The 13,840-nt window shown below is 42.9% G+C and overlaps 1 protein-coding gene across 2 annotated transcripts in view; it reads right to left on the reverse strand.

Moving 5' to 3' along the window:
- LOC114653748 (1-phosphatidylinositol 4,5-bisphosphate phosphodiesterase gamma-1-like) overlaps window positions 1-13,840 on the reverse strand; it is a 217,117-nt gene that overhangs the window by 10,966 nt on the left and 192,311 nt on the right. For both annotated transcript variants that reach the window (XM_028804243.2, XM_028804244.2), the window contains 5 exons: window positions 13,369-13,532; window positions 8,447-8,543; window positions 6,314-6,538; window positions 4,522-4,670; window positions 783-897 (listed from right to left, as the gene is read on the reverse strand). In XM_028804243.2, coding sequence (XP_028660076.1) covers window positions 783-897; window positions 4,522-4,670; window positions 6,314-6,538; window positions 8,447-8,543; window positions 13,369-13,532 — 750 coding nt within the window. The remainder of the gene's footprint in view (window positions 1-782; window positions 898-4,521; window positions 4,671-6,313; window positions 6,539-8,446; window positions 8,544-13,368; window positions 13,533-13,840) is intronic.

The following is a 13,840-nucleotide window of genomic DNA, read 5'->3' on the forward strand; positions in this document are numbered from 1 at the left end:
TTCACTTTTTGAATTGAATTACTGAAATAAATTAACTTTTCAATGATATTCTAATTTGTTGAGATGCACCTGTATGCGCTTCACTAAGTCTCACTGGATGACTGAATGGGACAAAAGACATGACCAATCGAGAAAGATCACATGAGCCTCAGTGGACCTTGTGGCAGTTTCCAGATTCAGATTTTGTTGTATTCCCAAGATTAATATATATTATTAACCTCTATTATAACTGTTTTTACTATGGTATATATATGTGCATAGGTCTGATCCCCTACCTGGTAACGCTTGTGGATGGTTGGCCAGTTGGCAGACATCCGCCATGCCCTCTCAGTTGCGAAAAGCAGCTCACAGACGTGATTTGGCAGGTACTATATATCATATAGTGTATATATGTATGTAATTTTTTCATTCAATGCGGGAGCCCCTTTTTGTGGAACCTGTTTCCATTGCACCATTTGCAGTTTTGCACCATATGGCCCATTGTAAATCAGGTAATGGAAAATGTTTGTGGTGCCCCCCTTCCCTTGATGGCCTAAGCACATGCTTAGCTTGCTTAATGGTTAATCCAGCCTAACAGAGCGAAGGTCGCCATGTTTAGGACCTGCTTTACAGATGAAAGCCTGCCACATTGTGCTATAGGGCATGCATTTCCTAGAGTAAGGACTGACTGTCACGACATCCTGAACATTTAATGAGAATTTCTTAAACTATACAACGATACACCTGCCACCCTGTATAAATATCGAGGCTCGCATTCCAAACAACTAATCGCTCATACTTACCGACCACATCCGTCTTGCACTTGCTGTTATCGTAGTCCGCTCCACATACTTCCACTTCCACGAAGGGGCACACAATGCTCCGGCCATTCTTGGGCAAGTGTCGGGCTCCTAAGATCTACAACGCAGCCAGAGATTACAGTTAGAGGACAATGGGAGCAATGAGGAATGAGGGAGAAGAGCAGTGGTCTCCCATCCTGATCATAAATGAGTGGTCACAAATGACTCGGTCTCTTTGACCAGCTGATTTCATTTTCTATAACAGCTCATGTGTCAACGTCAGATGTGAAAGGAGAGGGTAGAGCTGGAAAACATCAGTTATGCGTTTTGTTTATTTGTAGGCCTCAGTAACTCACAAATACTTGGTAATTGTTGTAAACACAAAGCTGGCGTTTATGGGCTGGTGCAGTGTTGTTACACGTGGCTGGGCCGTGCCGTCCACTGAGCGACTACTCCACTGAAAGATCCAGAGAAGAGCGACTAGGCTGATTCCAGGGCTACAGGGGATGAGTTATGAAGAAAGATTAAAAGAGCTGAGCCTTTACAGTTAAAGCAAAAGAAGATTAAGAGGAGACCTGACTGAAGGGTTTAAAATTATGAAGAGAATTATTCCAGTGGATCGAGACTGTTATTTTAAAATGAGTTCATCAAGAACACGGGGACACAGTTGGAGACTTGTTAAAGGTAAATTTCACACAAACATTAGAAAGTTTTTCTTTACACCGGCAATCACAGTCACTTGGAATAAGCGACCAAGTAGTATGGAAAACAGTAGGACTTTAGGGACATTTAAAACTCAACTTGATGGGTTTTTTTTTTTTTTTGGAATTAAGTGGATAGGACTGGCAAGCTTTGTTGGGCTGAATGGCCTGTTCTCATTCAGATTGTTCTAATGTTCTAAAAAACAAAATATAAAAACGTCTAAGGTGATCAGTATACTTTTTATAGGCACTGCATTTCTGTCTGTATTTGTGACAGACATCCATTTCCAGAAAACGTTTCAGCATTGTGAGGTTTTACACATGAAGGACAAGCAATCTCAGACTTCGGTTTGATGTCTGCAATTGTGCAGAGCAAATGTAACGAACGGCTGTACTCCTCAAGCCTGCCTTCCTGTGTGTGAATGTGGCTGTCGTCGTCTTTTGGGTCACACAGTGTGTAACATTTGCAGGGTTTGGTTTTCAGCAGGTGGCACAGTTGTTATATGACCCCTTATTCTCCCTGACAGCTTCCACCCCACTCTCCCTCCACAGTTTGCGTCTTTTCATTTTCCAATTCCACCTGAAATTAAACAGCCTTATTTATCGTTTATTGGTGATTGCTTATAATAAAGCTGTATTGTTTTGGGTTTAAGTTCTGTTCATCAATATTAAGCATCCATTCTAGCGTTTAGCTGGCCACATTTTGCATGTTTTAAAATGCATGCCAAGGTGCCCACTGCAGGCCAGTTAGTGCTTTTTAAGATACTAGCCAACCCGCGGCGTACCATACGCCGCATAATCAGGCTGCTTTTTTAATGATTTTTAAGCACAGGGATAAAATTAACATTTGAAAAATCCGTAATTTAATAAACCACCAAGAAAATGGGAGGAGAGGGGAAGGACGCCCATTACGCCCCGTCCGTCATGCTAGTCTGCTGGTTTCTCGTTCAGTATGCACTGCCTGCTTATGTGCCCACCCCCAACTCGTCACCTGAGTCGTTTTCGTCTTTGCACAGTCGACATGCACCTGTGAGTCACGTAGACTTTTCATTGTTGTTTGCGGTTCTGGATGCTTTTCGCGTACTGAGTTGTTCCAGAGTCACAGTTGAGAAGCACTTTTTTAATGTCTTTTAAGCACAGGGGAAAAAATGAAAATGTGGCCCGCTGCATTCTTTAACTGCCTTGTGGCGCTGTAGTGGTGCTGCTGCTTTGCAATAAGGAGGCAGTGGAAGATCGTGGGTTCGCTTCCCGGTTCCTCCCTGTGTGGACAGCAAATTATCCGCGACAAACAAACTGTTTTACACGCTGCATACCAACCTGCGGCGTAGTGTACACCGCATAATCACGCCGCTTTTTAAATGTTTTTTAAGCAGAGGGAAAAAAATGAACATCTGCAAAATCCGTAACGCCGCTTTCAGTAAGTACAATGCACACGCGTTTAATTTGTCGACCACTTTTTGCCAGCTGTCTTTTCTGGTTTGGGCTGTTTTTGCAGTGTTACCGCTTGTGCATATTAAATCTTGAAATCCTTCGAGTAAGTAATTAACTAACTAACACCCATCTACTCAGCTTGTGTGAAAAAATGCACTCGTTCTTTCATCATTTTGTTGCAGCCTATTAAAGACTTGCTGATCATGTTTTCTAGACTCAATATACATTGTCTTTTCACTCAGCGCGGAGGCACGCATTCATCTCGGATTATTACATCCTGCTAGACTAATCTGCTACATGGCTGCGTTTGAAAAACCGACTTATCCCTGATGAGTTTCACCGGCATTAATGATTAGGAGTCTGGTTGGAACAAAACCCTGCAGCCACAGGGGTTCACCAGGACCGAGTTTGGGAAACACTGCTGAACACAGACGAAACCGACTCAGGTGAGGAGATGGGGCGGGCAAAGAAGTTGCAGCTATTGATTATTCAGTGTTGTTTGCCTGGGTGTCTGATCTGCGTTGACTGACATGGCTATTTTCTGCGTATCCCATGGTTGTCTTCCGGCAGTGTGAATGCCTTGAGAGACAGGGCGTCCTTGTGTGGTGAATTGTTGCAGTTTGTGACCACGACGCCGAAGTTATCCCAATGCTGGCAAACAAAGCCAACAGCCATGTTGCGAAGTTTGAGAACAACAGTTTTGTCAGGCGGGGCTTCGTTGTTCCTTTCCCATGGTTTTTGATGGTGGACGCGGTTGGGTGTCGAAACCGAAAAGAATTATGAAAAGTCAACGTGGCTCAGAGGTGCATGTGGACTCCTAGCACAGACGAAAGGGACTAACTGGGTGGTCGGTGAGTTTTTGCATCCGGGCACATGAGCAGGCAGTGTGAATGCCTAGAGAGAGAGGGTAGATGCGGGACGGGGAAAAAGGAGTGTTGGTGGGCGGGGAAACGTCTTCCGTGTTCCTGCAGGACCATCTAAGAAGACACATGTTTGTTGCGGATGCAAATTGCTGTATGTAGCGTGTAAAACAGTTTGCTATGGTGCACGCGGTCGTGCGTCGTAACCGAAAACTCAACATGGCTCAGAGGTGCATGTGTACTCTAGCCCAGACGAAGATAAATGACGGCGTTTTTTCCGAGGCGTCGCGTCCGGGTTGGTGGGTGTGGCTCTGCGAGTTGTCGTCATATCCAATGGTCTTAGAGTTGGTGGGCATGGCTCCTTCCTGCGTGCACCATGGGTGGCTTACTTGTCGGCGGCTTAGTGAATCCACGCCCCTTCCGGCGTGCTTTCCATGGGTGGCTACTTGTCGGCGGCTTAGTGAATTATATATATAGATGCTGGCTATGTACCAACCTCGGCTCATGGCCACTTTTACTGTACCCCTTTATGCCAACACATATAAAGGTTCAGTGCATAAGTTTAACTGCTTATGGACAGAATCAACAAATCAGGTACTGAAAATGAGTGAAACGTTTAGTCCTCTAAGGGAGAGCAGCAGACTGCCAGAGGCTCAGCCAGGCCTCGTGGTCTCAGATGCTCGTTTTTAGAAATCTTGAGGCTATTAGAAGCGTTAACATCAAATTCTGACGGACTGAAACAGGACTTACCTGCAGCTGGATGGTGATGGGCTCCACCAGTTTCAGGGTGTTTTTATCAAATGGGTCGAAGACGTCATCCCTCATGATGTCAGGCTGCAGGACGTATCCAGTGCGGGCGTTCAGCATAAACAGAGACTGGTTCAGCTGCATCGGCTTATCTACATATACAAACCACATGTATACAATTTTGGAGATGACCAGGATTAGTCTAGCAAGGTTTTTAAGAGTGAGACGTCCGAGCTACACCAGAGTGAACTGTTTGGTGAGTGCAGTGAGTGTGTAGTAGTGCTACCACTGGAAGGACTCCATTTCCTAGCAGCCCCAAAAGGTATTGCCCTCATTGGATGTCAGAAATGGGCGCAGGGGCTGCTGGGGAGAAGAAGAGCCAGAGGGAAACTTGAAGCGTTGCCGGCAAAGCAGCAAGAGGAGGTCTGTGTTTCTGTGTATCCTGGAGTCTCGTCCAACGTATCCTCTGTGAAGTCATTTATACCCTTGTAATCAGAATATAAGTTTATATGTTTAATATGTCACTGTGCTCTGTACAAAAAATATTTTATAAATCTGCTTCTTCTCACATGTACTGCTAAAGGCCAGATTTAGCACACAGGGGCTCAGCATTTAGCACTGCTAGGCAAGCATTAGAAGACACGAAAGGGACAACTACGAAAATGGCCATTGTACTATTTCTGTGTGTTAGAGTCAGCATGAAATTGAATCCACTCTTTGCCATGTTTGGAATGGCATGATTTACCTAAGCAAGGGCCTGCAGATGGAGAAAGAGTATAAAGCCTTGGAACATTGGCCGGCACACCTTTGAAGCTGACGGACGGATGGAAGATAACGTCATCCGATCCTGAAAATCCTTCCAGCTCAACGACGAAAATGGCAGACTGTATACATCGAGATCCCATTTCGATAATAGGACTTGCTATGGCTTCCTTGTCTGTTATGCCACGTAAATCATCATTAAAGAAGGCTATTATTTTCTCCTATGTGATTTCTGACCGCCGTATCACTATGGGAGGGATATCGCCTCATTATAATATATCTATTTAGGTTCAGGTTACTTAAAATGCCGCAATTAAAAAGAACTTATTCCAACCAGGGAGCTATCCCCCACCCCCAGAGGAAAACAACCCTGGATAGTTTCTCGTCAGGATGAATGGACTGTCTTGTGCCTGCCTGTCGTGTCAATAGTGGTGGATTAATCGTTGTGTGTCTTTGGAAGGGAGCGCTGCCACAAATCTCACCCCTCACCGCTCAGGACTAGATAGATAGATAGATAGATAGATAGATAGATAGATAGATAGATAGATAGATAGATAGATAGATAGATAGATAGATAGATAGATAGATAGATACTTTATTAATCTACCGGTGTACTATGTTGAGCCTGTATATTCTTGAAGGCCGAAGGTAATATTTAGGTCTGAGATACAGTATATCTAAGACATCACACGTTGTTTGTGCCTATGATACGTACATCTCTTGAAGTACTAGGGAAAGCGGACTGTGCATCTGTTATTCATACGGTACTGGTGTGGGTTAAAGTGCTAGGGAATACCATGCATGTGTACACGTCTTTTATACAGTACTTATTGGTTAGGGTCTGTGTGTATGCATATATGTATGTATTTGTGTGTTAATCTTAAAGTGCAACAGTAGACCAACCCGGTAATGAACCTGTTAAAATCACATAATCCCTAGGAAAAGCAAGTAAGGGTAATCAGAGGGGAATATCACAAAAACACAGATCATATGAAGGAATTGAATGTTCTTTGCTCTCATAAGAAATGCCTACCTGGGGTTTGAAAGTTGAGGGCAACCAGCTGACTTCCACACAACCACATAAGAAGGGGGTCATAATTGGACGAGTCCAGCCGTTGACCCTTGGGATAAACACGGGACAGCTGTCTTCGATTGTACTGCAGGAACTTCTTGCCCTTGCTACGGTTGGCGTACTTCTCTGCCTTGGTTTCAGGGAATGAAGACATGTCCCGGTAGCAGGCCTTTTCTGTACCAATCTCTGACAAAAGAAAAGAAGGAGTCAGTTAGACTTGACCATCCCTTGTAGATCGCTGGATTGTTGACAGTTGATTTTCTTCCTAGCTCAGATGCAATGCAAGAGTTGAGCGGCCTTGTAAATTGTCAGCAGTTATATGGGCCAAATCTGACATAACCATGAAGAGTAAAGCACCAGAGAGTGTGTGTGCAGTTTATGTCGGCCAGTCTGCTACTGCCTTTTCTATGACATGTCACTGACTTGAGAAGGCCCTTTCAATTTTGTTTTCCTTTGATGCTAGCCCTGCTAATCATCAATTGTCAAAAATGTGTGAATTGGAGATGGAGACCCTACCTTGAATTTCAAATGCTTACTAATGCATTTGCTTTTTCTCGGCTAGACTACTAAATTGCCCTCTTGGCTGGCGGACCTACAAAAGTAATACAAAGTCTACTGCTGGTCCAGAATACTGAAGCCAGAGCTCTGAAGAGGGAACATATTACACCTGCTCTGGCGTCTTTGCACTGGATGCCCATTGCAGTTAAGATTGCAAAGTGCTCTGAGTAGTGAGAAGAGCGCTATATTAATGTAAAGAATTATTATCCAGAGTTGATTTAAAAATGTTACTGCTGTTTGTAGGCACTTAATGATTTAGTACTGTCATACATCTCAGAATCCTTAACCAAATATGTCCCGTGTAGAGATTTATGATCATCTAGTGCTGCTCTTCTGATTGCTCCCAGTGTTAAATACAAATAGAAAGGTGAAGCGGCCTTTGATTTTTACATTAACTGATTTGACTGATGTCTTTAACCAAGGCGACTGACAACATTTTAGATACAATTCATAATATTTCATTTTTCATTAAGGTGAAGTGACTTCCTCATGGTGGCAGTAGCAGGATTTGAATCCACACACTCAGGGTTTGAAGTCCCAAGCCTTAACCACGACACCACAATGCCTGTGTGTGCGTCCCCCTTGGACTCTACCATGACAAAGCAGCATGTAAAAGTAATGTAGTGTGACAAGGTATCGTTGAAATATGGAAACACTGGGACTAGACATTTACTATTTGGAGGTTTCGCTAGATAAACGCACAAGATAAATTAATTCTGCCTTGCAGCAAGAACTCCAGGTTTCACGTCCGGGGGACCCCATTTTACATTTCAGACTCTTTACTAGGTAGACCTGAACTGAATACTTCAAATCCCATCTGTTCATCCCATCCCATATGTTCATCCTAACCATTGTCAGGCTTGACCACTACTGTAGTTTATGACGTCCCCTTTTCTTTTACTTGTGTAACTCCAGGAAATTAGACAGAGTAGCAGAAGAGACAGGAGAGAAAGTTACACGTTTTATTCAAACTTAAGATTTCCAGTTGTGCCCAAAATATAAGCAGAGTAAGATGAGTACTGGGAAACGTCATATCAACTTATAACAAGCAATTTAACTTATTTGCTGAAGCTACCAGGTACCTCTCTGTTTTAGTGTGTTGATTGGTCCGACGTGGTCCAGCATGGCCCTGGGACGGAAAGGCAAAGACACAGAATGGCCCCTCAGTGAATGTGACGGCAGCAAGGCCCTCTGTATGAATGGAGCAGTGGAGACACAGCCTCTGCCAGCCCAAATGGATGCTATTCCCGCATGGAGTTTGTATCTTCTCCCCCTGTCCATGTGGGATTCCTTCCACAGTTCAAAGTCATGCACGTTAGGTGGACTGGTTTTGCTAAATTGGCCCCGATGTTTGTTTGCACCCAGTAATGAACTGGCGCCAGTCTGCGGATTGTGCCTGTTGCTTGCTGGGTTAGACTCCCACTTTTCTACAACCCTTGCTTAGCTGGTTTAGAAAATGGATGAATAAGCGGTTGTCTTGTTTTTATATAATCTTTTCATTTTAATGGCTAAGTGAAGACACAGAGTTTCTCTTACTTTCCTCGTCAAAAGGCACAGGCCGACAGTACACAACCAGTTCGGACAGCTCCAGCGCAATCTTCTTCCTGCGTTCCATCTGTTTGCCTTCTTGCATCTAATAGAATAAAAGGGAAAAAAAGCAAATCATTCATTTTGATCAAATCAAGAACCTTGAACTGCAGAAGAAAACAAGAAAACAAACTTAACAAGAAAAAAAATGAACATGGAGCATAAGAGGAGTGTCTGCTCCGTCGTCTGTCAGCATGTTTTCCAAACTTGGTCCTAAAATTACAATTGAAACCGACAGGACACACAGGTGCCAATAACAATGTGTCCTAAGAAGGAGCTGTTAATTCACAACCATAACAGACCATATGAAGGAAAGCAGAGAGAATCTCTAATAAGTTTAGAGAAAAATATTTGTGATTAAAAAACTAGAGATGGGAAAATGATACCAAAGCGTCGAAGCTTGTGTAAGTCAATGTGAAGCATAGTGAGTCGAATCACTGTGACGGAGCTTGTGTCAAAACACCGCTGTCACGTGACCCATGACGTTTGAAGCTTTGAACGTCATCAGTGCTTCATAGCGCGCTTCGTCAGTTTGACAGTTTTGGCGTTAAATTAACAGGTAGCCTCAATAAAATGCATCATTCTCATTCAACGATGTTGGGTTGTGAGGAGAGAGAGATTTAGAGAGATGGCGACTCACAGCGGAAAACGGTGTTCAAAAGTTTGGGAGCACTCATACCACCGAATAAGGTAGAATATGTTGCCTCCTTATGGTCTACATTTTATGTTCTGTTTAGAATCTTATTCTTACACTGTTAAATGTACGGAAGCCGAGAGAGGACGTACAATATCATTATTGTTTTAAATTGTTGCCTCGAGATAACGGACTCATTTTATCGAGATCTCGAGAAAACAAAAGATCTTGTTTTCTCGAAATTATGAAATAATTGTATCTAACGTTTAATGTTTACCTTATTGAAGCCATGTCCTGTTTGAAATGGCAGAAGAGCGGAACTGTATTGATCAGCGTGTCACATTTTTGTTCAATCAAGGGCTGACACAGGCTGAAATATGTTTATGCCTTAGTTTAGAAAAATAATAACGTTAGTGTCTGTCATTTAAGAAGACAGTTAGCAAGGCTTCAGCTGTATAGGCGTCGCAATCTAAGCGAGCCTGATGCCAGGAGCAAAGGTTAAGTTTAGTTTTCATGAGATCGCGATAAAATTATTCCGTTATCTCAAGAAAGCAAATTTTCATTTTCTCGACATCTTGATAAAATTATTCCGCTATCTTGAGGAGACATTTTAAAAAAATAATGATATTGCACATCCTCTCTCGGCTTCCGTAAAAATGATAAAATTATCCTGTCTTAATTATACAGTACTGTGTAGGTGCGGTGTTTGCTGTGCACACAAGAGTTGTCTTACAACATGGGTGGGCAAAGTCATTCCTGGTGGGCCGCAGTGGCTTCAGGTTTTTGCTGCAACCCAATTACTTAATAAGGAGCCCTTATTGCTTAAACAAGACTTCTGCTTCTTTTTAGTTGTCTCGCTCATTAAGATTTCGAACACTAATTGCTTATTTAGTCTAAACAGCTGTATTCTCAGTTTTTAATTGCTCCTTTTTAGCAATAAGATGCAAACGACAAAAGACACCAGCATTTTCCCATTTACACTTGTGTGTATTTATCGTGCACTATTGGGTTTAAGTAAATACTTGGAAGGAAAGTGAAGAGAAAAAAGTGAAGGACTGAGAATTACTCATCAGTTTAAGACTTCGAATCATTTGGATGATATCCTTGGAAAGGAAAAAAAAAATCTAGGATATGAGAATGACCTGACATGGCAGAGTTAGAGCACTAACAAGCCATTAAATTAAATTAGTGGCAAGGATTGTTTTCTAATTAAGCAACTGGGTTGGAACAAAAACCTGCAGCCACTGCGGCCCCCTGGGACTGACTTTGCCAACCCTTGTCTTGTAACCACAACACGTCATCCATGTTGAGACACCTGCGTCACCACTTGTAAAGCTGCAGCAGGAAATATCTCTGGTATGTCTTTTTAGTCCAGTGTTTTGGATTCTCTAAATCCTAAATCTGCTTGAAATAAACCTTCAGACATTTTAGCCATGATACTCAAACAAAGTTATATTTGTTCTTAAATTGAATCTGGGATGTGTGCACATTAAGTCTGCCATTATACTACTATCCTCTTTATTTAGAGATGACACAGAACACTTACTTCTGGTACAGTGCCAAAGTCTCCCCTAAGAAATATATTCATTATTTAATGTCTAATAATTTGAATATTCAAATAAATAGTGTAAATGGACAAGGACCTTAGCAGAATAAAATGAACAGACTTTTCTGACCTTTTACTGGTGACATGAGACTAAAACAGTGAGTACTGCTTCACTTGCCTAGACCTCTGTTAACCACCAGATGTCGCTGTTCATACTGGGGCTGAGGCTTCAAGACTTCAAATCTTTTTCGGCACAAATAGAAAGAAAGCCTCAAAGCTTCATGAGGCTTCATTTTCCCATCACTATTAAAAAAATAAATCTGTAATTAAAAGAAAAATAATCCAAACTCAGCGATGATAGCTCTGTATGTTGCGATTGCTAGGTCAGTAGCAACCTCATGAACAGGGGGCACTAGGGGACCAATGGAGGGCTGCACAAGTCTTGAGTTTAACTCCAGTTAGGGGTTCCTCTGGTCACTAGGCAGGACAATAGAGTCTCGCTGTGGTGTGTTTGAAATCCCATTAGTCACTGGGGTGGACATCTTTTCAGGACTCCCTATGACTCTGTCTCTCTGTGTAGGAGTTTGGAGACTCCCTAGACCTTTTGATGACGATTGTTGGGGTTTACCCAGAAGTGCCATCCATTATGTCTCTGCTGGAAAAAAAATCAAGCATTGCCCTAAAAATGGACAGTTGGAAAATAGTAGAATGGAGCAGTCAGGAAAGAAGCCAGAGTTGCTAACGTTATGTGAAATGTCTCAGGTATCAAACACAAAACAAAAGGCAAAAATACAGGCGAGGGTCCAGAGCCAAAAAAAAGTTCAAAAAGTCAAAACAAGCACGAGCAAGCAATTTGTTTGTTTTTATCCAAAACTAGTGTGTTGCTTACTCCATAATGCCCTGATTTGTGACGACACTCGCAAAGCAACGTCTGTCGAGTCCCATGGTTAGCACATTAAGTGTCTTAAGTATGGGAAAGGTGCTATATAAATAAAATGTATTATCATTATTATTATTAGTGATGAGGAAAACGATTCGCACAAAACTAAATTTGCAGCAAAACGCAGGTTTTCACTCTGCAAAAAAAGCTTGTGAGTTTGTGTGACGCTGACACAAGAAGAAAGCCGTTTAGATCCCCTCTGTCAGCGTTCTCGTGCATTCATTCTAAATGTCATTTACTATTTAAATAAAGATCTGTAGCACAGTAGATCTCACATAGAGCTGAGCTGAAAGGCAGAGCTCTCAATTTACAGGTCGATCCACATTCCTATCCTTACCTATGGGCACAAGTGGCTAATTACCGTAACAACTTGATCACATGACTGGAAGAACTCGATCACATGACTAGAAGAACTCAGTCACACGACTGAAACAATTAGATCGCAGATGCAAGTGGCAGAAATGAGCTTCCTTCGCAGGCTGTCTGGACTCGGCGTTAGAGACAGGGTGAGGCACGCAGACATTTGGGACGAGCCTAACGTAAAGACGCTGCTACCCCACATCGATATGAGCCAGTTTAGGTGGTTCTGAATAGGACGTCTCCCTGAGGAGGTGTTTCAGGCGTGTCCAACCAAGACGGAGACCTCGGGGCAGACCCAGGACATGCACTGATTGTATGTCTCTCTTTGATTATATCTCCCAGCTGCCCCGGAAACACCTTGGTATCCCTTAGAGGGGTTGGAGGAAGTAAGCTGGGAAAAGGGACGCCCGGTCATCTTTGCTTAGACTGCAGCCCACGTGACCCACAAAAGCGGTAGAAAATGGATTAATGGAAAGCGTGGTGTCAAAGCAACAGGACAAAATAATCACCCCCTCTACTCAGTGCAGTGGGGATGCCGGAGCTGGAAACTGACAGGAGGAAGGAGGGAAAGAAGGGAGGTGGTCAGGCAGCCAGAACGTGTAGAGGAACTGCAGTGGGCTTAAAGGAGGACGAGTATTGTAAGTAGGGCTTGACGGCCAACGGACCACTCACATGATGTGACAGAGGGGGTGCCCAGTGAATAGAAATGCAGGTCTCTTTTCATTTTTTTCTTTTTTGATACATTTTGTGTCCGCACTGTTTAATTATCCGTCTTTTATAATAAATCCATATTTTTACACCTTTCTTCTATGTTTTGTATGTAATATTTGTTAATTTAATAATTAGTATAATTTGTATTTGCATTTTAAATGAGGATTGTTCACAGTGCCATCAGCTAGCATTCCGTGAAGAGCGCTATACAAAATTAAGTTGTATTGCTTTGTATTGTTTACAGATGGACCAAGACCACCCCATGGTCCACAAAGTGAAAGCTGAAAGTGTAACTTAATTAAGAACCTACTTACAGGCAGGGATTAGAATCCAATTAATAAATTAGTAAAAGTGGAACATCGAGACTGAGCTCAGGAAACCCACAACTAAACCAAGGCCACCAAAGACCTCATCTTGGAAATTTTTGGCAAAACTTTCAGGATCTTCACTCATTCATTCATTTTCTGAGCTACTTATTTCATTACAGGGTCTACCCTAGCAGCAGTCTGCAATTCAGAAACCCACCCAGTCCCTTACCAGGCACACACACACAAACTGAGCAGAATTAGTGCTGCCAGTCAGACTCACCAGAGGGTCTTAATGTATTCATCTACATGCGCCCACCTCCACCTTCTACAAAATGTCCCAAATCAAGCCACATTAAGGCAACGAAAACTCACCCTGGCGTCAGCGTTCTGCGCAGCCTCACGGATCTTTGCCACCCAGTCGTTAAGATCTTCCTGTGTGTCGGTAGCTACGTCTAACATCTGGATGGGATGGGACATCTGCTGAGAGTGGATGGTGAAGACAAAGGGTCTCGAACTTTTTCCATCCTTGTGCACCACTGTCAACAGAGGAGTTTCAGACAGACAGTGGTAAAGGCAAACAGACCGGCTGGACATGAAGGTAAAGCAAGTGAGGACGACTGAGGAGAACAGGGCATTGTGCTTTGGGAGGGTACAAGCAGGTAGCAGGGAAAGGGAAAATATTTACAAATGTAACATGGTCCGAAAAAAAGTGATTAGCTGGACAAATTTAATCAAAGCACAAAAGGCAGGCTTAGTTATGGGGGCACTCTGGGCCCCCTGAAGATAAAAACCAAGGAGAGAAGAAAAACAAAACTGAGTGCCATTATGAACAACGCTGCACATC

The sequence above is a fragment of the Erpetoichthys calabaricus genome, chromosome 6, assembly GCF_900747795.2.
Source record: "Erpetoichthys calabaricus chromosome 6, fErpCal1.3, whole genome shotgun sequence".
Lineage (NCBI taxonomy): Eukaryota > Metazoa > Chordata > Cladistia > Polypteriformes > Polypteridae > Erpetoichthys > Erpetoichthys calabaricus.